The sequence below is a fragment of the Delphinapterus leucas genome, chromosome 11 (assembly GCF_059928025.1).
Source record: "Delphinapterus leucas isolate spDelLeu-1000000601 "Yukka" chromosome 11, BTC_Dleu_Yukka2, whole genome shotgun sequence".
In the NCBI taxonomy this organism is placed as follows: domain Eukaryota; kingdom Metazoa; phylum Chordata; class Mammalia; order Artiodactyla; family Monodontidae; genus Delphinapterus; species Delphinapterus leucas.
Window position 1 is genome coordinate 36,416,891 of NC_143139.1, and position 25,320 is coordinate 36,442,210.

The following is a 25,320-nucleotide window of genomic DNA, read 5'->3' on the forward strand; positions in this document are numbered from 1 at the left end:
AACCAACTGGTTTCCTCTGCTAACTCATTCAGATGTTACTCTTTTTCAAGATCAGGCAGCAAACTAAATTTAAAAATTGAATGAATGAATGAATGAATGATTAAATACATAAATAAAATTCATCCCCCTTGCGAGCCCTCTGCAAATATTCAGGTTAATTTTATATATGTGTTGTTCATAAGAATATGTTTTAGTGATTATTTCCTGTCAATAGGGAGGTCTTGCCTCTGACTTCATCTGATGGTTCTTAACTGGATTATAATTTGTCTCCTTTAAGTACAGCCCAACTTTTGCTTTTATGCTTTGAGGTTTGGTCCTGGCCACTTCTGAACTGGGTCCAAAGACTACAAAACTTCTAAGGCAGGTTTTCTGCTCTGAAAATCTTTCTGCAAGGAACCTATTTAATCACTTTTCTTGGAAAATAAATCTTTACTTGAGACCTGTCCGTCAACACAAGAGAAACCAGGACTACTCATTTCTCTTTCACCGAAGAAGACTGGCAAATGACCACCACTAGAATGACAGATGCATGACTGAGCAAGCATGGTGAGGGTTGCTACTTGCTACACTACCCTTCCTGAACTTTCTGGCTTGATTATTGCCTCAATTATAAATTGAGGGGCATCTATTACCAGACTAAGTGAAACTAACTTTACTAAAAACAATGCACCTGTACCTAGGTATTGCTCTTATATTCTTGGCTTTGGAAACTCAAAAAATACAATAATAATACATTCCTTAAATGCTGTTTGTTCTCAATTACCACAAAACACTAAGGGAGAAACTCCTTTGATACCAGTGTCTTTTACCTGAATAATATGTGCCATGTTTGGACAACTAGAGGTAAAAACCTCCTTTAATGTTCAGAGTATAGCACTGGTTTATCACAATAAAATTTGTGGGAAAATATGCAGGTCCTTTCCTTATATTTAGCAACTGATGTCCCTTAGTTTTTGTACTATGTTGATGGGAAATGAGCTGCTTATTCTAGGCTGATAAAAAAATGCTATCTGGCTCTCTGATTTTGTGTAAACCTCCAGCTTTCATCTGTGAGTTTAAGAAAAGGAGTATGATAACTTGCAAAGATACGGATTTCATTGTCAAGCTTACTCACACTCACGGTCAATACACATTTGCCCTGGCTTTGTATCTTCCAGTATTTCCCAGGGGAAAATAGTCACAACATCTGTGAAGCACAGTGGTTTAGAGAAATATTATTCCCAAGTGAGGTTATATATAATCTCAGAAAGATAAAAAATTATTAAAATAAGGTAACAATGAGACTACTTCTCTAACTCTGCTCACTGAGTGATGGCCATTGCACTAAGGTCATATACAATAGAATCCAATAGCTCAGATTTCACCTTAGCCAGCAAAGAAAGGATGTGTACTCTCACTGGCAAGGAACGATGCCCCTATGTTCCTGGCAATTCAGGCTATGTCAAAAAGATGCCAAGCTGCACCAGACTGAGAGCTAGGCTCTATCTACACGGTGTACATGAAAAATGTCCTGTCAGTAAACAAAGGATGTTGCGGCCATCAAGCAATTAGGCACTGCAGCCACCCCCGACTGTGCACCTTGAAGGGACTGGAGAAAAACAGAATACTAGCCCTAGATAGTTAAGGTATATATCAAAGGAATGATTTCAGTGAGCCCAGACTCTCGCATCTTCCCATACATAGAAAAGTACTAAATTCATTAACTTGAGATGTCTGGTTTTTCTTTAATTAACAGTAATCTTTTGACGTTCAGACTACCTGCTTTTTGTTGCAAAAACTCCTATATATTCTGGCTTCTCCGTTTCCTCTTTGGAACAGTCCCTCAGAAGCTGAGAGGCTGTCTCCTGGGCTTAAGTCCTCAGCAAGTCCACCAAATAAAACATAATTTTCAACTTTTATGTTGTGCATTTGTTTTTTTTTTCAGTTGACAATGGGCTGATAGCCTTTTATAGGGCATTTAGCAGTTATAAAATTGTACAAGGTATTGTAGTGAGGCTAAAAATGTTAGTGTATGTATAGCAGCAATATTTATAAATATGTTATATAAGTTGTAGCTTTAAAAGACTCATTACAAATGTTCTTACCTGGTTACTAAACAAGTAGTGTTCATTGGCAAAGAAAGTCTAAATGATAAGGGGAGTTCCTGTAGATTCTAATTTAAGATAAAGTCTTGCCTAAGAAGTCCCAGACCTTATGTTTGAGCTCACTTTTCCCAATAATTCCCTAAAGAAAGGCCTTTTACCTTATTCTACCGTAATTCCAGTTTGATTTTGCTTATTTTCTGTCACTTTCACTGATCAATGAATTCTGTTTAAACTTTTATACACTACTCTTTAAATAATAAGTGATTCGGATAAATTTATGGTTTTATGCATATTTGCTTAGCAATTATGATTCTGTAAATTGGATTTTATTATCAAGACAGAAAGGATGTTTAGTAGAAAAAGCACTGATTTGTGAGCCAGGAGACTTACTGTAAGACGTTTACCTTTTAAGAATGAGCTCAATGTATGACATAAATCAACTGCATCAGCCTAATTACTGGAGTCTGAGTAAAGCACATGTTTTCTTTCAAATATGCTCTTTCTCTCTGGTTCAGTAGGGAGTGGGCCAAAGTCTTAACGTATATGTATATGTAAAATATGGGGTGGGGCAATAACCCTTCCCCTCTCTCAAAGACAATGCATGGAATTGTGGACTTTGAATAAGTATGCATACATGATCTACATACCAAAAACAGGCAAAGAAATAATTAACATATTATAATATCCATTGAGCAATTTGGAGTATGCATAACTTAGGGCTGAAGTAGTTTAGGCTTTTTTAAAAAGGTTACACTGAACTGCAATCTGCGGTTAGTAGCCTTAAATTCCAATTAACATACATTGGGCCCTCAGACAAGCTAAAAGAACCTGCTGTGGGATAAAGTAGCCCCGACGAAAGATCTCTACAAAAGCAAGGTCTGGGCCAACTCCTAGGTTCATTCCTCAGAAACTGCAGCAAAGAGCAACACAGAAAGTAAGCACAAAGGAAAACAGGAAGATGGCAGTGTGACCTGGCTATATCATTGGAAAGATTCTGACCAATGTCACCCACGACCACTAAGCACATACTACCATGCTCACAATGGTAATAAATTCACATATATCCACAGGTATTCTCAATTAGTGAGTTGAAGAATTATAGTAGGGGCCTATTTTGAATAAATTTAATCCCTTAACCATACATTTTCAATAGAGGACAAACTGAAAAATGATTAAAAGCATTTAAACTTTCTTTAAAAATCTACTGTAGTTCTTTAGAAATAGATTTTTGCTTGTTTGCTGTAATTCTTACAATTTGATGAACTAAAACATTCCTTAACTAAACTTTCAAAATGCCTTTCTCTGGATGCCAACACACACAAATAAAAACCAGCCCCTGCTGAGGTGATCCTCTAAACTTACTACCTGTCTTTAGAAAATAGAGCTTTAATTTTTTGAATATCACAGGGTCCTTTAAGATGCCCATACCTGCTGAGACCTTCTCCCTAAAAAAATGCAATAAACACATCTTGTTTCACAGGGATTGCGGACTCCTTGAACACTATCGATAGCCCACAAGTTAACTCTCTTATCTAATGGGGAATATACTATTATTTCAAGACTCTTTAGAAATTGACACTGAGAACAAAGATAGGGTAGGAAGGAGAGTTATCAGCTGTGAGCACAAACCCACCCAGGGCGGTGTATTCCTGATAGTACTACTCCTATTTTTGGTGGCCCCCTGCTTTAATGCATCAGAAAAAATAACTGAGGTAAGCAAACGACAGTGTAAAGGATGGATTTAGTTCAGTGGGAAGAGCGCAGATTCCTGCATACCCTAAAGAGGGAAGTTTCTTTTCTATTTCCAGAGGAACAGGAAGACCACCATTTAGCTGCTGATTAACCCTGAGGAAATCTGTCTTTAAATGCGGTTAAAATGAATAGATATTAGATCAGGACCTAATTTCCTATTTATTTAGACTATCAGTAATCACTAATGGCTGTTATTAACATTAGTATTGTTAATAAGAGGGAAATTTGGTTTTAAAAATGTAGCATAATACTCTTAAAATTTTCATCTTTGTTTTAAACATCTGGAAGCACTGCAGCTAACTGCAAAATATTGTCAGTTATTCTGTACCCCTGAAGAACGGTTTATAAGTATTTCTCATGTGCATTAAAACACAATGATAATGAGAATTCTTTTGAGTTCTACATACTACATATTATGTCAAAGAACCATGGCACTTTAAAAAAATTGTTGCCACTGAACTATTGGTTAGAATTTCCCTTGATGTTTAGCAATAAGCCTCAACAATTTACCCTGGCCCTGGTGGTTTTCAGTTTTGATGCTGTACATGAATAGTTTTCAGAGAAAAACCAAAGCTAAATAAATTAAACGATTAAGTTAATACTACTCTGACTCCTATAGTTATGAAGGAAAAACTGTATATACTTTAATGGAACCTAATTATCACATAGTTTTGCATTTCAGCTTAATTCCTATTTTATTGTTTCACCAACAAGACTGCCAACTCCTTAAGCTTTACAGCTAGTCAAAAATTAAATCTGCATTAAATACAGAATTAATGTGTTTTTGGGGTTTAATTTTTTTTAATTAATAGCAAAGTCCAATGTCAGAAGAGTCAATGTACCAAAAAATTGAAACAGAAAATCAAAACTCATTAAAACAATTCCTGTTTGCTCAGCAGTGTATTTTTTACATTCACTGAACATCCCCTCGTCTTTCCCATAATTAAATTTGACTATTGGAATCATGTTTTTTGTGGATCTGAATTTTCAAAGAATGTGATTTAAACGCTGTTAACAGTTTTACCACTTTGAGTACTACTAATCCTAACATCGATCCTAACAAATGTGATGCTGTTTTGTACACAATTATATTCAACTGTTTATATTCTAAACAGAATTTTGAACGTAATTCAGTGCTAAACATCCTGCTTAAGTATTATAAATAAAGAACTCTATGGTCTGAATATTTCAACATAATCTTTTAAAGGTACAGTTAAGGAAAACCTACTACTGGAGGTTTCCTTGAGGGCCAAGTCAATTTCTCTTCCCTCACCTTTTGCCCAAGGTAGGCATTCAACAAATATTTACTCGATGATTTAGTAATCTGCATTGATAAAAATAAACAAATATTTCTTTGTTTTAGTATTTATGCTCTTCTAGTTTTCAGAAGTTACTAAATACCATAAACAAAGTGCTAAACTACTATAAATGGTGATGATACTATAATAAGCACAGTTAGTTTGGGGTCTACTTTTCCTTTCAGTGATCACAATAGATGAAATAAATAAGAACACACAAACGAACACCTTAACAATTTTAAAAATTCAAGATTAGATAATTGACCTAAACAACCAATAGAGACCAACTCCCTCAAAAAGCACATTTGGGACTGCCTCTCCAAAGAATATTATAATTGGCTAAAATTTAATTTTCTAGCTATTATGTCTTATTAAAAAGTCTTTTTTAGTTGAAAATTATCACTTTCGTTTTTTTAAGTAAATTGCACTGAATTTACGTACAAAGCATGACGTCTAATATATATTGAAAAGAAACAACTACAAAAAATCCGCAAGAGGGAAGAGATATGGGAACATATGTATATGTATAACTGATTCACTTTGTTATAAAGCAGAAACTAACACACCATTGTAAAGCAATTATACCCCAATAAAGATGTTAAAAAAAAAAAATCCTCTAAGCACCAGACCCTACAAGGATACATCATTCAGTAACCTGTCAATAGCAGATTCATATCTACATTCAATATCTACATTACAATTACCCTAATCTGCAGCAGAATAAACTATTACCTCATCTTTTAAAAGCTTATTACCAGTACTCCTTTAGTCATTTGAAGGAAAGTCCACATCTACTATTTAGTATTGTAATCAAATGTTCAAATAAGACAAGTTAGTCCACATAAAAAAGTACAGCAGTAGACACAGCCTTAGAGCAGCAAGTGGTGAAAGCGTTCTCACATCTTACCAACAGTTCCTTTCCTAAGATCATCTTTAATGAAATATAAACTTAAGTTCAATAGGCTTCTTCAACCAATTCTTTTAAACCTGGGAGTAACCTAAAATCCAAAATTAATCCAATGAATCAACATACCAATTTCTCAATTAAGTTATTTCAGCTGTTGTAATCATATCTGACATGCTTGATTTGAAATTTGGCATAGTTTTTTAAAGCTACTTAAACGAGGGAATTTTAAACCTCAAAATTTCTAAATAATACTAAAACTGATAATACTAAAACTGATAAGGATCACAGATTTCGTATAAAATAACAGAAAACTCTAATTATGGTGCTCAGGGTTTGCAGTTACTATTAAAAACAACTTTGCATTGTTTCACATCAAAAGGGCTTTGTCTGTCAACATTTCTCATCAGAACAGTAAACTACACTGAGTTTCGACATTTCCACTATTATCCGTAATTTTTATAGGACTATTTTCCATTAACGCTTGAAAACTATGAACTACATTTTATTTGTATCTTATCCGATTAGAGAATATCTATTGTAAAACTGCCACAGACCTCTAGCAATTTCTTTTTCAGGATCCAACCTGCTCTATGCTGCCCACTATAGGAAATGCAATACGGTACAGAGAAATGTAATACTACGCACTAGGGTTACTATTAGTGCAATCCCATTAAAAATTTTTTCTCTGGGTACTTGGGTATTAAGATAGGGTATTCTTGCAAGAGATACAGACTGAGTAGTGGTATCCAAATTTATTAAATTTAAAGAACATCAGTAGGAATAGACAGCACCAGAAACTATATCTTGGTAATGCATGCGCCAGGAGTAGCAAGCTGGTGCAGCAGGGGATGTGGCATGGAACTTACTGAGGCACAGCCTGCAGAAGGATGCAGTTCTGCACTACAGAGGGAATATGAGGGTCAAAATCAACATAAACAAAACACCTCAAAAAAATGTCATGCAACATACAAATGACTGCAGTAACTGCAAAAAAAAATTTGGAATAAACTATTCGTGTAATGCATACTTAAGTTTCATAAAATGAATCTCTTTTCTTAAAACTTTACATTCCTCTTACAAGCAAATGCCGTTAATAGCTTACTTTGGCCTCACATTTTTCTAGCCTTGGGGAAATCGAACCATGTTGTAACCTGATAAACACCAAGTTTTATGTTTTTGTTTTCTCTGACTAGAGCATATCCAAAGTGTTCTGATTTTAAATTCTATCCATCAAATATGCTTTAGGACTCCATTTTGAAGACAACAGCTTCTCCTTTTTTCTCAGAGTCGACTGTCCCGTTACACATCACATTTTAAATGTTAATAAAAAAGGCATTAAAACGTTAGAATCACACTCCAGGTCTTTAGCCTTTTCTATCTGTACTGCAAAGCAAAACACATTATTGTATACACATGTGTGTATACACATGAACATACACTGACAGCAAACAGTCAGTGGCTCAAAAGTGGCAACCTCCCCTTGAAAAACAAAAATATAAAATGTCATCCCTCCATTCTGCCCTTCGAATGAGAAATAAGGCAACCAGGTTTGCCCACTGCAGACCTGGATACTAGAAAAGGCATTCTAACGTTTAACCTGAGACATGGTTAAAATATACAACCCTAGGTCCCGACTCGGACGACTTAAATTTCAGTGTACGTGCCTTCGTTCCCACTCCTGCCCCAGTAGCACCATCCAGGGCCCGGGTCCCGACGGTGACCACCCGGCGCGCCCGGGCTGCGGGCAACCGCGAGGACCGCCCGCTCCGGACAACCGGGCACCCGGCTCAGGCCGACCGCGAGGCCCCGGAGCAGGGGCGTCCGGGGCGCCCGATGCCCACGACTCAGGCGAGGGGTCCCGGCGGGGCTGTGGACTCTGGCATTTAAAAACTACCGAAAAGTCTCGCTGCATAAGTGACGCGGCGGAAGCCACCGCCGCCGCTTCACGTCGCCCGGTCCCCTTTCCCTCGGAGCGGGCCGGGCGGCCCAGGCGACCCTCGGGGAGATCGCTGTCAGCTGCCGGGAACGTGGAAGAGCAACCAAAGCCACCAAGGCGCCGCGGCAAGTCCCCGGAGCAGTCAGCCGCAGTTTTCCCTTCTCTCCTTAGTTACAAGTCCCCCGGCAGTTTCGGGCGCATCCTTCGGGAAAATGGAAAAAGGGAAAACGCGTGGAGGTGCTACAAGTCGCTGACATTTTCCGTCGAAGGAGATCCCCTCGGCTCCATCCCTTAAGCAGGATTTCCAAACTTGGATGCATCCTCGGTGGAGGCATTCCATGTTGACAGATCTCTCGCCTCCCACAAAATGGGGCGGAGGAGGTGGCCGCTGTCTCCTGTATGGGCGCCGCCATTTTGTGAGGCGGTGGCGGCGGCGGCTGCGGCGCGGAGGCAGGAGCTCGGGGTGTGTGTAATGGTTGAATAGAATGACCCCCTCTAGGGAATCCCCGGCGCTGACAGTTACGTAAGGGGCTGTGCGCAAGTGCGGCGTTTAGGGAATCCGCACAGCTCGGGCCTCGCGGCTCTGCGGCCCACATCTCCACCACCCCTAGGAGGACCGGTGGGGGAAGGGACAGATGATCTGGTCTCCCTCCTGCCCCGCCCCCCCCTCGCCTCCGGCCCCGGCCTCGCTCCTCCACTCCCCCGGCTGGGTCTCCGCCCCTCACAGGCTTCCGAGACACTTAGTGGCCCTTGGGTGTCAGGAACTTCCTAGCCACAGCCTTATTCCGACCGCATTTAAGAGACAAACTTTACTTGGGAAAGAAATCCGTTTCCTAGAGTGAGCACCGGAAGCATGCCGGACTGTATTACATAATTCTTTTCACCACCAAATAAATGGAATCACTACCTGAAATAACCCAGCCAGACCTTTACTAGCCTGTGACCTTGGGTGTTGGTGACTTTGCCCGTAGTGGCCATCGCGGAAATGGGAATATGATACGTTTCACATCTCGTGAAGCTTAATTAACATTTGTAGCAAAGGGCTGACTGCAGCACCTCTTGTAGATGCAAACTTGTGGTAATATTTGTTGAGATGTTGCGTCTCCCATTTAAACAGCCTTTTTTAAGCTTCAAAAATATCGCATTTAAGACACCTGAGAGAAAGCAAAAACATAAGGTTTTATTAAATATTTGTTTTAAGCGCACTATCTTTAAGATACCTTAATATAAACATATAAACGTTAATTATTATCGTCAAAGTTAAAAAGATTGCTTCCCAACCAGTTTAATTACTGTTTGCATAACTCAACATAATAATCTTGTCTGAGAAGTGAAACCAACCAAAGTCAAGATGAATTAAGAGCATGACTCTATTTCCACAGAACTAGGACAGGCAGTTCACATTGTATTTAATTTATAGTTTGCTAAAGTTAGTTCGTGGATAATTCATGGAAAATGTGCTAACCAGGCCCCCAAATACTAGCACAAGGCTCAGAAAAGCCGATTCTTTTAGACCTTAAAAGAAAAAAAAAAAGGTGACAGATTGACTTTATTCCGATCAGTGAATGATGCGTAGCGTGAGGAGCTGCCCCTCTGGGGTTCCTTTCCCTCCCGAGCGCCACACCGGTTCTGTCGGGCGGGCGGGGATTCCGAGGCGGCCCTTCCAACAGCCGGGCCGGGGACGCGAACATCGCCTCCACCCCTAACCCTGGAACAACCGGTAGTGGCCGTTTCCCCGCGCCTCCCCCCTTTCCGCCGGCTTTGTGTGCGTGTGAAATGTGCGGCACATTGCAGATGAACCCTAAGCCCGGCGAGCCGAGTCTATTGTTCCCCGCGAGGAGCTGCCGGGGCGGTGTGGAGCCCGGCGCAGTGCCGCGGCCGGCCCTCGGGGGTCGCTGTGCGGCGCTGGCTGCCCGGCCGTGGCGGCGGCGCCGGAGGCGGCAGAGAGGGAGGCTGGCGGGGAGGGAAGCGGGCAGCCGGCGCGCAGCGGCTCTGCTGCCGCCGGTGCCTTCTGCCCGGGGACGCCCCGGCCGCGAGGCCGCGCGTGAATGTGTGCGAGGGCCCCGCGGAGCTGCGGCCGGAATACACGCTGTCACCCCGCTTTCCACAAACCACCACACAGACCTCCCCCTCCCCACCCCCAGCCCCGCCTGCCCCAGCCCCGCCGCCGCCGCCGCCGCCGAAACTCTCGGGCCTCCGGCCGCCCCGGCCCCTCACCGTCGGCTCGCCTTTCCCCTCGCCCGCTCGCGCGCCCCCGGCAGCAGCACCATGTTGAATCGCGTCCCCGGGCCGAGCCGCCTGGGCCGGCGGCGCTGAGAGGCGGGCGAGAGCCGGGCCGCGGGAGGGAGGGAAGGAAGGGGTGGGGGCCGCGCTCGCCCCGCGGCTTCGCGCGGATCCGGCAGTCGCCTGCCCCTCTAGTTTCGCTCCGATTTCTTTAAACTTTTTTAGAAATTCCCCTCCCTCCTTCCCTCCTCTCTCCTTGGCCTCCTGCTCCCTCCTTCCCCTCCTCCTCCTCCTCCCCCTCCCTCCCTCCCTCCCTGCGCCGCCGCCGCCGCCGCCGCCGCCGCCGCCGCCGCCGCCGCCGCCGCCGCCGCCACCGCCGGCCCATGACTGAGCCCCGCCGCCGCCGGCCGAGGAATGGGCTCCGGGCTCTGGTAGGAAGCGCAGGGAGCGGGGGGCGCTTTTAAAACACCGATCTGGGTTTTTTTAAAACCTCCTTCGAAAAAATAATGGCAAACTCGACGGGGAAGGCGCCTCCGGACGAGCGGAGAAAGGGACTCGCTTTCCTGGACGAGCTGCGGCAGTTCCACCACAGCAGAGGGTGAGAGCAGAACCGGGGGGGCAGCGCCGGGGCGAGCCGGGGCGAACGGGGCTCTCCCGCCCGGGCCGCCGCGGGGTCCCGGCTGACAAGTGCGGGGCTTTCTCTCTCCCGCAGGTCGCCTTTTAAAAAAATCCCTGCGGTGGGTGGGAAGGAGCTGGATCTTCACGGTCTCTACACCAGAGTCACTACTTTAGGCGGATTTGCGAAGGTGAGTGGAAGTTTTAATTTGTATTTCCCTCTCACTGGTCTCCTCCAAAAAGTCTCCTTTGACCCCGGAGTGGGCGCTCGGGGCCGGGGGGGTGGCCCGCGGGGGCCAGAGGCGTTCTTTTCGCTCCCAGCCGGTGGCACGGAGGCGGACGGCGGCGGGGCTGTTTTTGGCCTGGTGGCTCGCGTGCGCGCGGCGGGCGCGGGGCTCGGCGGGCGGGCGGCCCGGCGCCGGCTCGCGCCCTGCCCGGTGCCCGGCCGGCCCGGCGGGGTCTGAGCGCCGCGGCGGGGAGTGCGGGCGTGCGGGGCGCCCGCCCGAGCCCCGCGCCCGCCCCGCGCCCGCGCCCGCCCGCTCGCTCGCGAGTCAGCTCTGCCGCCGCTGCCGCTCTAGCACAGGCGGAGACACAGAGACACACAGACTCTGAGAGCAGTTTTCGTGCAACTCAAAATTAGCGCGGGCAGGTTTAACATCGATAATCGGCTGCGAAATGATCCCGGCAGCCGGGGGCACAGCCTCGGCCCCTTCGCTCTCGGTTTATACAGCTAACAAAAGAAACCAGGACCTGTCTCCAAATAGCCATCTTAGGCTTCAAGGCTAGGCAGAAGCTGTAGGCCTCAAAGAAGGGCCTATGGAGATGGATAGATCTGGGAGAGGGATCGGAATCGGCCCCGGCCCCGACCCCCCCAGAACCTGCGGACGTCGCTCTCCGGAACAGTATTGATCCTTTTGAACTTTTTTTTTTTTTTTTTAGTGTAAACGGACCGCGTTGAGATTTAAAAGGGGGCGACAGAGGGACTTGCGATTGGTTATTGTCCGGGCTTCAAAAACAAAACAAACCCACCAACCCCCCCCACCCCCCCAAACAAAACAAGTGCTCATAAATACTGGGCTCTCTGGTGAAAACACGGTGATTCAAGCAGCCCTTGCTTAGTTACTCTTACGGATCGAGCCGAATCACCCACTGATGCCTGAGGTATCTGCAGATCTCTGTAGAATGGGTATTTATTTCAGAGTTAGGTTAGAGTTTTCTTGAATTGTGCACGTTCAGACAAGTGTGGCTGTGTTTTTAACAGGTTTCTGAGAAGAATCAGTGGGGAGAAATTGTTGAAGAGTTCAACTTTCCCAGAAGTTGTTCTAACGCTGCCTTTGCTTTAAAACAGTATTACTTGCGGTGAGTAGTAGTGACTCTTCCAACAGTGTTTGGGAATAAGGGACTTATGGGGAGATTTGTTTTAGCAAAACGAAAAAAGGAAATCCCCAAACAAGAAACAAACCTTGCACACCAAACAGTCTAAACTGTTAATTTCAGTCTGAGAAACATTATCCGTAAAGTGAGATTATAGTAAGGTGAAAGTTTTCCTCACCTATTTTAGGATTGTTTACATTTTTCATACAGAATCATTACAGGTGACACCCCACCCCCATCTTGGTAAACATTCTTTGGTGACATTGTTATTGATTGTCTGATATCCACAGAGGGGCAGAAGGGTGATGCTTAGTAAGAGTTAAGATAGTTAATGAAACTTTGTATCCCTTGGGAAATTTTTTTCTTTGTTTTGGAAACTCCTTTGCCTTTTAAAATTCTGACTTTAAGATTTTTAAAAAAAATGAAACCTCTGTGTGGAACCGTGTCACTGAGTAGTTTTTCAGTAGAATATTTCTGCATAGCATAGCATGTTGGTGCCTTAAGTGACCAGGATTGTTTTTAAAATATATATATAAATATTGTTTTTTGAATTTTTGAATGACTTAAAAAGCTTTAATAGGATTGTTATCTATTTAGGAAAATTAGGGATACTACAAAATAGAATACTTTGATTTGGATTTTCTTTCATTCTTCCCCTTCTATTTTGACTATTTATTTGACAAAGTAAATTTCTTATTTAGTTGGCATGTGATACAGTTTAGATATATAGTTTGTGATTCAGCCTTAATTTTTTCTCAGTTTTTCTCCTAGGAATATTTTTATATTGTAATTTATTATGAGGTCATCTTTTATTTTTAATATTTATTTTACTTACCCATAAAGGCTCTTTGGTTGGTGTTTGTTATTTAAAACTAAAACAATGCTCTTCATATTTATTGCTTTTTAATAATGATGTTATAGGATGGCCTTTTAGGTAATGTGGCTTCTACATAATTTGAGTTTGGCATTTATCATTGCTCCAAATGCAATATCCAGATGTACATATTCTGTGTTATGTTCAGCATTCTGGAATAGGAAATGCAGTAATTGCACAGGTGGACTTTTTGTTGGCTATCTTAGATTGACTTCAGGCTTGAAGCTGAAGAGTTTGCAGAACTTTGTGAGTAGCTACTGAGTTACACAGAAGTCTAGAAAATATTAAATATGGTTAGTTGTTATCTCTTGTGAGGGTGTGATGGCATGTGTCAGAGTGCATTTTAAAATAAAAGACTGAAACAAAAAACAAAGTAAAACAAAATTAACCTTCAAAATTGTTGATTTAGTAATGTGGTGAGAAGTAGAAAATTTTTTATTTATGGTGATACTTATTTGCTCATTTTCATTTATAATATTGAGGGGAGTACTGTTAATACATGTCCTGGTTTTCTGGTAATCAGTTTGAACCATTTGGATTTTAGACCGTTTAAAATACATGTTAAGTTATGCCTGATATTTATTGGATGATTGATTGATTGATTTTAATATCCAGAAGGTACTGTATGATATATATGTTTCATGGGATGTGTGTTTTTCTGAAGAGTTTACATTCATACTAACAGAGCTTTAGCATAATCAAATGGCTAGACTCCCAGTTTATTATAAGTTACATAAATATTGTTTTTCCAGTTGTGATTTCTATCTTGGGATCTATCATCCATTGATGATACTGTTTTTAACTATGTAGTTTCAGGATTGTTCACAACTCTATATTGTTCTCGGGTCAGTTTGAGTTTTATGCTCTTATTAGAAGCTACATTTTGAACTATGTCCTTAGCTAAACTTGTTTTTCCTCCATATGTCACTCTCCAGGTTTGTTTTTGTAGGGTTGTAGCTAGGCTACTAGGAAAAAAGTTGAAGTATTTGTTTTGGAAAATAAAACCATGTGAAGATTTGCATGGCTTGTAAAGAAATACAAAAGAAATATGCTGGTCAAAAATTGGGTACTACCAACCTTGGAAGATTTTTTTCCATAGTGGTGTAATATTGCACAGTAAGAGGACATGTATTATGATGGGTTTTACACCTTCCTCTGAAAAATCTTAACTGGTAGACAGGATGCCAAACTTTCACAGTAATTCTGTTACTTAACCATGAGTGCCTCTTCATAGTAACCAACAGTAATCAAGTGACTTTGTAAGTTCCTTCTTTGATATGTCAAATTGAGTATCATGGTTTCTGCTGAGTAGATAATGCAGTGTGTTTTATAAATCACAGGTGGACTAATTTTTTTTTTAAAATGAACTGCTGTTTCATTTGACTTACTGTAAGATTGTCATTACATGTGTTCTTGTTTAGAAGTTTAAAATTTGCTGACATTCCTCTGTAGTTAGATGGGTAGCTGTTAGCCTGGTATTTTATGATATATTTTCATGATATTGCAGACATTTAAATAAAGAAGAGCAAAGTAATATGCTGGCCATTGTAACAGACATAGACATCAAATATAGAGACTTGAGTTTAGTGGTCTGCCAAAAGTTAGTTTGATTGTGTCAGACATACACTTATTCAGTTGTAGATTGTCTACAAAAATTTCTCAAAGTCTAAAATTGAAAATGCAATTGATTATTTGTTTTAACATTGACAGTTAATTTTTTAAAATAAAAGTGCTTACTGATAATGTGTAAAAGCACTATATTTAAAGCTTGGATATTACTCATCTATTATGTCTATGTATTTTGTTTTCACTTAGTTCCATTCTTGGCATGTACATCACAATATATTCCACAGACGTTCATTATTAGAATATCTTTATAAGTATAAAAGGATAAGTTAATAATTTCCCACATTTTGTAGATGAAGAAGTTAAAGTGCAAAAGTATCTAAATGGCTTTAGGGGCATTTGTTAATTGGAAAAAAAGTTGTATTCTTGATATGTGTTCAGTAATATTTAATCAGTCTATTATGAATTCACTTTGTTAGTCAAAGTGATTTTAAGAAATTAAAATATAATTGGAAATTACTTATGGTTAAATTTATGCCTGCGTGTATTTATACCCAGTGTGTTCCATATTTACTCAGTTAATTTTATATTTTCATTTTGTTCTGGTACTAAGATTGGGGACAATTTACTCCTCTTACTTTTTGTTAAGAATTTGAAGCCTTGGTATGAAGATTTAGGTAAATATTTCAAATACTTAGTTGAAGAATTTTGTTTTAGCTTACTGATGCCAATAGTACAGCTATAGTCAAGGTTAAGTTGATGTTTCCATTATAAAACTTGTTTTTTGAAAAAGAGGTGAAATACCTTGGACTTAAAAAAATTTGTTGTACAACACTGTATGTTACTGATTTTCTTATAAAATGATTTTTTTACATGTACCTACCTTTGGAATAGTCAGAAACTTAATTGTAGAATTGTACCCGCTATAGTGAATTTTCAGTTTCATTGTGAAACTTGTGGATGAAGCCCTTGGTGGATGAAGCCCTGCCTTAAGTTATACCAATTAAAGTTTATATTTATCAGGTAAATAGAATGAATACACTTGTGTGCTGGGTGGTTAGTGTCTACCATGTAGATCACTTTTTTTAAGAGAAAGCCTTTTATGAATCACTTGAGGTTAAATGAAAGAATGCTTTAAAATTGTAATAAATAAGTAAATAAAGTAATACATTGAGTTTATGTATCAACAGAATTGATAAGTGGAGATTGCTCTCCTTATTTAAGGAAGGAAAATAAAAGTAATATGAAGACTGGAAGAAAAATTGTATCTAAATAAATTATTCGTATATGCATTTTAAAATTAATTTTGTAAACTGTAACCTTTCATTTTGAACAAACCTGATTTTGATATCTTCTCATATTCTGTTACAGTTTAGAGGGTGTGCAAACTTGTTGAAAGGAGGAGTGGAAAGTAGAAAAAGTTGAAAGACTTATGAGACCTCAGCTAGGTTAGTGTTGTGTCTTAGAAACCATGTTTTAAATAGCTTAAATTTGCCCTCAAGTAGAAATAAATCTAACTCTTTCCAGGGTGGATAGTTTTCACTGAGGACACAAACTAAGAACTTAACTGTAACTCCCAGAAATGTTTATATGCTTTTTTGCATTTAAATTTTCTGCCTTAGCTGTCACCTAAAATTGTCTGCGTCTAAAGAGGAGCACTCTTATAATCCTGCCTCTTCTCTGTTGTTGATTTAGTATTTTCAGTTGGTTGTGTGTAAAATCCACTATGACTGATAGAGAAGTATATCACGTCTGTGAATATTTTATAATCTGAGATGAAATGATATTGGAAGTTGGAAAAGGAAGGAAAAACAAAGATTTTAATTCACTGGAATTTAGGTGCATTAGTCAGTGAGTAAGTACTCAATACTGCATGTTTTTAGGTAAAGTATTTAGAGTTTTTTCATTATTATTTAGGGGAAGGCTGCTTATTGGGCATTTTCCAGAGTTGTACAGTCCCTCCTCAAGTTTGCTAGTAAATGTAGGGTTTGTTTGAATTAGGAAGTAGAGGACATATGGGGGGTGGATCTCTTTCTACTGCTTTCATCTGGCACCACCATCGTCACCACACTCCTGGGTATTCAGGATCAGTTAGAGTGGAGATTCCCAATTTGTGCTGTATGAAGCATTTGTTTTCCTGAAATGTCAATATGTTTCCCTGAAAAAAGGCTAAATGAATTTGAGTAATAACAATAAATTTGTGTTACTTCATTGAAGGACTTCATAGAGACTGTATTTTGTTAATGTGAGTTGTGGATCTCAAGACAATTTGGAGAAACACTATTTATTACCTCCCTCCCTCCACCTATGGTAAATGATGGTTCCCAAACACTACCGTACATCGCAGGGGAATGTTTGCGGAACATCTACTAAGTTCTGTGGAGCACAGTTTGGGAAACCCTGAGTTAGAAGAAATGAGGGTAAAGGAAGAACAATTTTAAATATGGAAAATGAGAAATGAGAGGTAACTGTGTATATTTATATAGATATATATACAGATTTAAATGATTTTTATGGTGCTATTATTTGCTTATCTTTATCAATTGCTGTGCAGAATTATATTGGTAATACTTAAATAGTTCGCATAGGGGACATTAAAATTATCTTGTGTTCATTGCCAGGAAGAGAAAGGTAGCCAAATCATTGGTCACATTGTTTTCCAGAATAGTAATTACTGTTGTTGGAATATGATAGTCACGCTAAAATCTGTATTTGCTTCAGTTCTACCATTTTAAAAACATAGGTCATAATCATGAATTTTGATTTTAGGGAAAGCTGTTTAGAAGTAGATCTTGGTTTAAGGACCAAACTTACTGGAGATAAAAATGGAGATGTTAGAATTAAAGATTGTCATCAAATATTTTATGGTTTGAAATTGTAAGCATAATTGTTATGAAAAGCAAAAGTATTGGCTTTTGAATTTAAAATAAATGTAAATAATATGGTTAGTTCAGTTATCCATAGTAGAGCTCAGGAAATAGGCAGGTTGATTCTTTTTATTCAGAAGTACACGAAAATGTATATATGGTGATTGATACTAGTATTGGTTACCTATCATAAAGGTTATTAATGGATTCACTTAGGATATAAAACTTTTGGGGGATCTGGAATAAAGAGATGGTTTACAGCAAATTGTCACTCTCAGTAGCATTCAGATTTTCTATGAATTTTATTGCACTTTCCAAGAATTGTGTTATTAAAATAGAGTCTAACATACAATTTTTTATTTCAAACATTAAAAAATATCACTTGTGCTTGGATACTTTTTGAGTATTCATTATGCTGTGAATTCAAAGTTAATTCGTTTCTACAAGATATATACCCTTGTGACTAAGTATATTGCAGTGATCTATGGCTGGAACTGGAATCTCTTGGTGATATGTAGGAATAGATACTGCATTATGAATTATTGTCCCCAAATGATAGATTCATATTTCCATTAATATCTAAATTAGTGTTTGCAGGTCCACCCCATCTTACTGCAAGAGAATTTTATGGTGAGGCTGAATCTCTTGTTTTGGCTCTTTTATCCCATTAGTCTCTTAACAGCTCCCTTTTCCTATCATGCCACTGATTTATTGAAGTGGTGAGGTCAGTTGTCCTTCAGAATGCCCTAAATTCTCGATTTGGTTGAGTGCTTCCTTCTAGTGTCAGTTAACTTGTTCCTCTATCCCCTGTATCTATTTCCTAAAAACTATTAGATTTAAAGATTGAAAAAATTCAAGTTTAGTATTTTAGGTGTACTTTAATAGGTAGTGCTGTGCTTTTCATCAGATTATGAGGCATATAATGTTTAGTTGTCCTGTTTTAGTGGTGCTAAGATTGATCAGTGGTTTTATGACTTAATGGTCTAAAACACTGTATTTTTTAAAGTGTGCCCCAGGTGATTCTTAAGTACACTGAAGTTTGAGAACAGCTGATCTAAGTGTTGGAATTAAACCAGTTGAGTTGCTGAGATAACTGGTTTAACTTGGCACCAACATGTTGGCCAGGGCTGCATCCAGAGCAAAACCTCTAGGTGACATCTGGTCTAGGGCCACCTGCTCAAGCTGCACCTGTCATCTCTAAGCAGAGCCTGGACACACCCTACTTTGTTTCTGGGCTCTAGAGAAGATAACAAGGGCTCCACGTAAGGGGAAAAAAAAGGGGTAAATGAACTACCAATTTGAGCTTATCCTAACTATTTGCATAGTAATTTGGATTTTAAAAAATCAATTAAAAATAAAATTTCTTAATATCTAGGTTTTGTTTTTAAATAAAACTTTATAATATTTTCCAAATGGAATGCCATTTATTTTATTGAATTTACTGACCACTTTTTCTCTTTGTGAGGATTTTGTTGGTCTATCTCAGTACTGCTTAGGGGAGTTCATTTATATTGTATAAATTCCTTTAAAAATAACAATACTAACAATAGCTTGTTTTGTTTAATGCGCTTTATCTTCATGTTTCAAACTTTTCATATGTAAGATTTTATTTTTATCATTTCAGATTTCAGAAGTAATTGATGTTATTTAATCTCAGAAAAAATAACACTTAGAAAAGAATTTCTTTACACCACTCAGACTCTTTTCTTCTGGAGCATACGGGCTACTAAAAAAAACAAAAAAGGCTGTAGGTTATTACCCAACTTTCAATCTTAAGTGTCAGCCATAATTGCCACTTGGTAAGGTTTATTTTATATATTTTCAAACCACACTTTCTCCCCTTTACCTTTCCATTCTTTTCCCTGGTGATAGACCTGTTTTACGTTTCACAAAGCTTTGTTTTATACATAACCCTCCATTATCCACAGTTGTTAAATATCTTTCAGGTATATTCCATGCCCTAGTATGTTTATCTTTTGCTTCTTTCAGTAAATGAGTTTTTTCATTACTGTGTAATGGGACCAAGCCAAAGCATTGCTTTTTATGAAGTAGGATTTGAATAAAGTTGTACAATAATGTATTATTTGAATATACATCTTAATGGGATACATGGCAAGTATCTTTAATTCTTTCTTTCTGAGTTCTTAACTATTGTACTTGGTAAATTCTTACTTATAGTGTTCAGTGGTCAGCTGCTCTGTGCACAGAGATGATGTTTATTATATAATTATAATATACACATCTTTCATGGTGATGTGTTTTCAAATGAAATTTGTTTTTGCTCCTCTCCTAGCCCACTGGTTATTTTAAATAAATAAAATGTTAATATAAACATATATGAGGTCAGTAGGAACATTCTTCCATTAAAATAAGACAAAGAAGAGACCATAGTTAGGGTCCTAACCTGTTGTAGTTTAGAGGTGGGGTTGAATTTAAATGTGTCAGTAATAATCCCCAAGTTGATCACACTTTCCATAATGGTTCATAGGTTAAGTGAATTTTCAATGTACTTGAGCACAGATCAGACCATTTAGTACTTCATAAACAGTATTTAGTACCTAAGCAGGCTGTACCTCCAAGTGCACTCACAAGTAATAGGTCAAGAGTGCTTAAGTGGTTTGGTATAATCTTTTTAGTTTACACCATTAAAAAGTCAAACTTCTGAATTTTTGAGTAGTTTTTGCCAGGTAGCCCCACATTGCGATGTATTAATTTAGTAGTAGAAAATCTGGTTGAGAGAGAAATGATAAACCTGTCATTTTTTTTCTTCCTATGTTTTCTTTCTTCAGAATTGTTAAATCTTTTTTTTTAAATTTTATTTATTTATCGATTGATTTTTGGCTGCGTTTGGGTCTTCATTGCTTTGTGTGGGTTTTCTCTAGTTGCGGTGAGCGGAGGCTATTCCTCATTGCGGTGCGCGGGCTTCTCATTGTTGTGGCTTCTCTTGTTGCGGAGCACAGGCTCTAGGCACGCGGGCTTCAGTAGTTGTGGCACGTGGGCTCAGTAGTTGTGGCTCACAGGCTCTAGAGCACAGGCTCAGTAGTTGTGGCGCACGGGCTTAGTTGCTCCGAGGCATGTGGGATCTTCCCGGGCCAGGGCTCGAACCCGTGTCCCCTGCATTGGCAGGTGGATTCTTAACCACTGCGCCACCAGGGAAGTCCAGAATTGTTAAATCTTTTTTTCGCTTTCTGTATGTGAATTCTTGTTTACACTTCATTTATATTGACCAGTTGTTATTTTACCACATTTGTTTTGTGTTTTCCTTTTTATATGTGATGGTGTGTATACATATATACACATTATTATAATTGTTATTATTACTGTTGTTTAATCATTTGCTGTCATTACAGTTATAATGCCCTTTCCTCCTAAATGTAAGTGTATATTCCTTAAGAATAAAAACATTTTCTTATTTAACAATAGTAAAATAATCAAATTCAGAAAACTTAACATGAATATAATCATATTATCTGTATTATATACAGATCTTATTCAGATTTTACCAGTTGCCCCAAAGATGTCTTATAGCTGTCATACCCAACCATCCCTAATCTGTGATCTTGTATCACATTTAGTTATCTGTAGTTTTTCAGTCTTTTGTGATACTACCATTTTTGAAGAGTATGGGTCAACTGTGCTATAAAATTTGGATTTTTCTGAGGTTTTTTTCAGGATTAGATTTAGGTTAAGTATTTTTGGCAGGAGGTGTGTGATGTCACTTTGTCCCATTATTGCTGACATTAACTTTAGTTAAGGTGGTGTCCTCCTGGTTCCTCCACTGTAAAGTTTCCATTTTCTGTTTTGTAATTAGCAAGTGACCTGTGGAGACGTACTTTGAGACTGTAAATATCTTGCTCACCATCAAACTTTTACCCAGTGGTTTTAATATCCATTGATGATTCTTGCCTCAATCAGTTATTATGATGGCTGTATGATGTTTATTTTCTAATTTTATCATTTCTTCTACATCCTATTAGTTGGCAATCTACGATATGGAAAATATTTTTATTTTTTATTAGATTTTTATATTATACAATGGATTAAAATCTATTGCAGTTATTCATTTTGCTGCTTCAGTTTGGCCAGGAGGAGCCCTTTCAAGCTGCCTTCTGTGTATTTTTATCAAGTTACTATTATTTTTGAGCTCTTTCTTGCCTTCTGACAAAACAAGATCTGCTAGAGTCAGCTTTGTGTTTTGCTTTCCCTGCTGTAGCATCAGCTATTTCTTCAAGAAGTCCTGGTTCCTTTTAGTGTGGAATGGTATATAGAAACCAAATCTGGGTGGTAGATGTACCCATTGTTATTGGGTTATCTTTTCTTCTGGGCCCTTTCAGAGGACAGAGCTAGGAAGTTTACTTATTTTAAATATGAATATACACATCTTGAAAATCATAAGGCTATACTGATATCTCTAATTACAACCCACACACGTTTTCTCTTGCCTTCTTCCATTCCACGTATCTCCCTTTAACTGCATTGAGAATCCTAATTCCTAACACCAGTGTATTGACTTATCTTGTTAGTTTTGTAACACATAGAGAATAGTTTCAGAATTGTTATACCCATACCACTACAAACAACCAACCCGCCAAGTAGAGTTACAAATTTGTTTGCATTTCTTTTTGTGTTCAGACTGACTTTATATCTGTAAATAATTGTGTTGAAAAAGGTTCACAGTGACTGGATCCTATTTTTCTGGGTATTGTTATTCACTGAAAACAGTAAAGTTCACATTTTCTCCATTTGTATTCAATTTTGTGTTTTCCCCTTTATTTGTTCCTTTAATTTTATTTATGAATATATAAAACCCTTAAGATTCTAAAATCAAAATTTAAGCAAAGATATGCTTGGAGTTTACCCTCTACCCTCTTTTCTTCCCTGTCACTTCTGCCCCATTCCTACCCATGCTCTTTTGGTAACCAATAGTTGCTGGTTATCCTTCCTGTTTTTTTGTTTTTCTTTTGTTTTGTAAAAATAAGGAGATATATACATGCATTTTTAGTTCCCCATCTTAACATTAAGAATGCACACTATTTTTTTATTTTGCTTTCTTTCATTTAATATATTGGGTTGGCCAAAATGAAATTTAGTATATTGGTTTGTGCGGGTTTTTATATGATGTTACGGAAAAACCCAAAGGAACTTTTTGGCCAGCCCAATATCTTGCCTATCACTCTAAGTAAGTTCATAAAATTCCTTTTTTTTAACAGCTGCATAGTATTCCATTGTGTGGATATATCCTACTTTATTCATCCAGTCTCCTACATAATGACTTAGGCTTTTCCCAGTATTTTACAATAACAAATAACGTCACATGAATAATCTGCAAATCTAGTAGGCTTATGCAAACCAATTTTCAAATTTTTGGAGATGTATCTTCAGAGTAAATTACTAAAGTGGGGGTTGATTCAATAATCAAATAATAAAGGCATATGTATTTGATTAAATTCTGCCCAATTCCCACCAGATTCTCTCCAAGTAGGAGAGAACTATTTTGCATTCCCATCAGCAGTATATGAAGGTACCTGTTTCCCATAGCCTTACCATGTGTTTGTCAAGCTTTTGAAGTTTTATCGATCTGGTGGGTTAAGAAGTGGTATGTCACTATATTGTAATTATTGTGGCTTTATATAGCATGTTTTAATATTCGGTAGTGCCATTCCCATCTCATAGTTCTTTTTTTACAAGGTTTTCTTGGGTATTTGTTTATGGTTTTTTTTTTCCATATGAACTTTAGCATTAATTTGTTCTAGTTTCAGAAAAAAGCTTTTTCTTTCTTTTTTTTTTGAATGGGGATTGCATTAAATTAAAAACAATTACCTTAGGAGAATGGACATGATGATACTGAGTTTACCTCACCAAGAAAAATGAAAGTCTTCTATTCAATCTTTTTGTGTCATTCAAGAGTCTAAAGTTTTCCTTTTACAGGTTTTTAAAAAAAACTTAATTAATTAATTAATTTTTGTCTGTGTTGGGTCTTCGTTTCTGTGCGAGGGCTTTCTCTAGTTGTGGCAAGCGGGGGCCACTCTTCATCGTGGTGCGTGGGCCTCTCACTGTCGCGGCCTCTCTTGCTGCGGAGCACAGGCTCCAGACGCGCAGGCTCAGTAGTTGTGGCTCACGGGCCCAGTTGCTCCGTGACATGTGGGATCTTCCCAGACCAGGGCTCGAACCTGTGTCCCCTGCATTGGCAGGCAGACTCTCAACCACTGTGCCACCAGGGAAGCCCCTTTTACAGGTTTTTGACACTTCTTAAATTTATTCTTAAGTATATTATCATTTTTCTTGCTATTGTAAATTTGGTTTTCTCTTCCATTATATCTTCTAATTAGTTATCATTTATATGAAAGTTACTGATTTTTTGTATTGTAATCTGGCACCTTAATTGTTTTGCCACTTGTATTAGTTTTATCATTGATTAAAAATTTTTTTAGACATACTAGTATGTCATCTGCAAATGGGGATAACTTTACTTCTTTTCTAAATTTTACGCCTTTAATCATTTTCTTTTGTCTGATTGTATTGGCCACTCTGAAATAGTTAGGGAGACGAGGGCATCTTTTCCTTGCCTTGATGCTGACCTTAGTTGGATGTTTCTATCATTTCCTCATTGAGTAGGACACTGCCTGCTGTGTGCTCTTGATGCAGTCTTAGCTCTGTATGTTCTATTAACATAGTATTTCTATATCTGTTTATGGAATGAATAATACTGTTAGACTTAAAAGTCAGATTTAGTGATATCCTTCATAAGTTTATCTGCTAGTGTTTGACTTTAATTTTTTAAAATCTGTGATTATCAGTGTTCAAGAGAGGAACTAATACTGATTATTAAAAATTTTAAATCTTATTTTGCAGCTTATGCTTGAATGTGAATATTTCTCATCTTCTAGGGATTTAATATATAAATAAAAATCAGCTAAAATGCTAAATGATAACTTTGGAGGAAAATTACCTTTGTCTATCTGTCCATTAAGAGCTCTTCACTATTTCATTCTTTGCTGGCCATTGCATCACTGGTTGTACAAAAACAAGGCAATAATTTTGTTTTTGTTTTTAATTCATTGCTTGATTTTTATGTTATTAAGACTAGGATAAACTACGATTTGATAGTTGTTTGATTTTTATCTTCTCAAGGTGAGAAGTAATTGTCTTTATTTAAAAGTTGTCTTTGTAGGTTATCTGCCCTGTGGAGATGAAAAGCAAATTCATGCTTTAGTTACAACCAGAAATCTTAAATGTTTGGGTCTATCCATTCAAATCCATTATCAATAAATCAAATGTGTTATGTTTTTACATTGTATATTTGATCCTCAGAATTAGATATAATTTGGCTATTAAAGTCTTGCTAATTCTGAGAGTTGCTTAGAACATTCCTCCTTCTTTATCCCCCTGTTTATAAACTCTGGGGGTTAGTTTAAGTGGATGCGTGTGTACGTGTGCACACATGCAGCACTATTTATTAGCTTTAAGCAAATTGCTTGGTAATTTCTTGGTCAGTTTTTGGTCATACCAGATCTTATAGATATTTACCTTACACATTTAAGTCTTACACATTTCAGGAGCTAAGCTGTGGTAGACATTAAATATTATATGCAAATTTGATGTTTTATAGAGGCCTAGTAATATAGCTTATGGAGACTGAAAATTTAGATTCCTAAAGATAGGAGCAGGAAGTATGTACTTAGCAACAGTTGGATATGACTACTGAACCTATCAATTCATAGCATCATCATTCTTAACTAGAAGGGCTCTTAAGAAGGTGGTCTAGCCCCAGGCTTTTTGGTAGGCTAGAAATAAGGATATTTTTTCTGGTGGACCTGCATAAGG

General features: G+C 38.6%; 1 protein-coding gene and 1 pseudogene across 7 annotated transcripts in view; one reads left to right on the forward strand and one right to left on the reverse strand.

Annotated features, from left to right (window-relative positions):
* Window positions 1-9,138: 9,138 nt before the first annotated feature.
* LOC149747985 (uncharacterized) lies at window positions 9,139-10,501 on the reverse strand (annotated as a pseudogene).
* A 44-nt stretch (window positions 10,502-10,545) lies between these two features.
* Window positions 10,546-25,320, forward strand: part of ARID2 (AT-rich interaction domain 2) — a 169,407-nt gene continuing 154,632 nt past the window's right edge. For 3 of the 7 annotated variants that reach the window (XM_022572394.3, XM_089920574.1, XM_089920571.1), the window contains exons 1-3: window positions 10,547-10,798; window positions 10,913-11,006; window positions 12,077-12,174. In XM_022572394.3, coding sequence (XP_022428102.1) covers window positions 10,707-10,798; window positions 10,913-11,006; window positions 12,077-12,174 — 284 coding nt within the window. In that variant the 5' untranslated portion in view covers window positions 10,547-10,706. Of the gene's footprint in view, window positions 10,799-10,912; window positions 11,007-11,314; window positions 11,977-12,076; window positions 12,175-25,320 lie in introns of those variants that run through there. The other 4 variants (XR_016394907.1, XM_089920572.1, XM_089920573.1 and 1 more) reach the window with 4 other exon arrangements.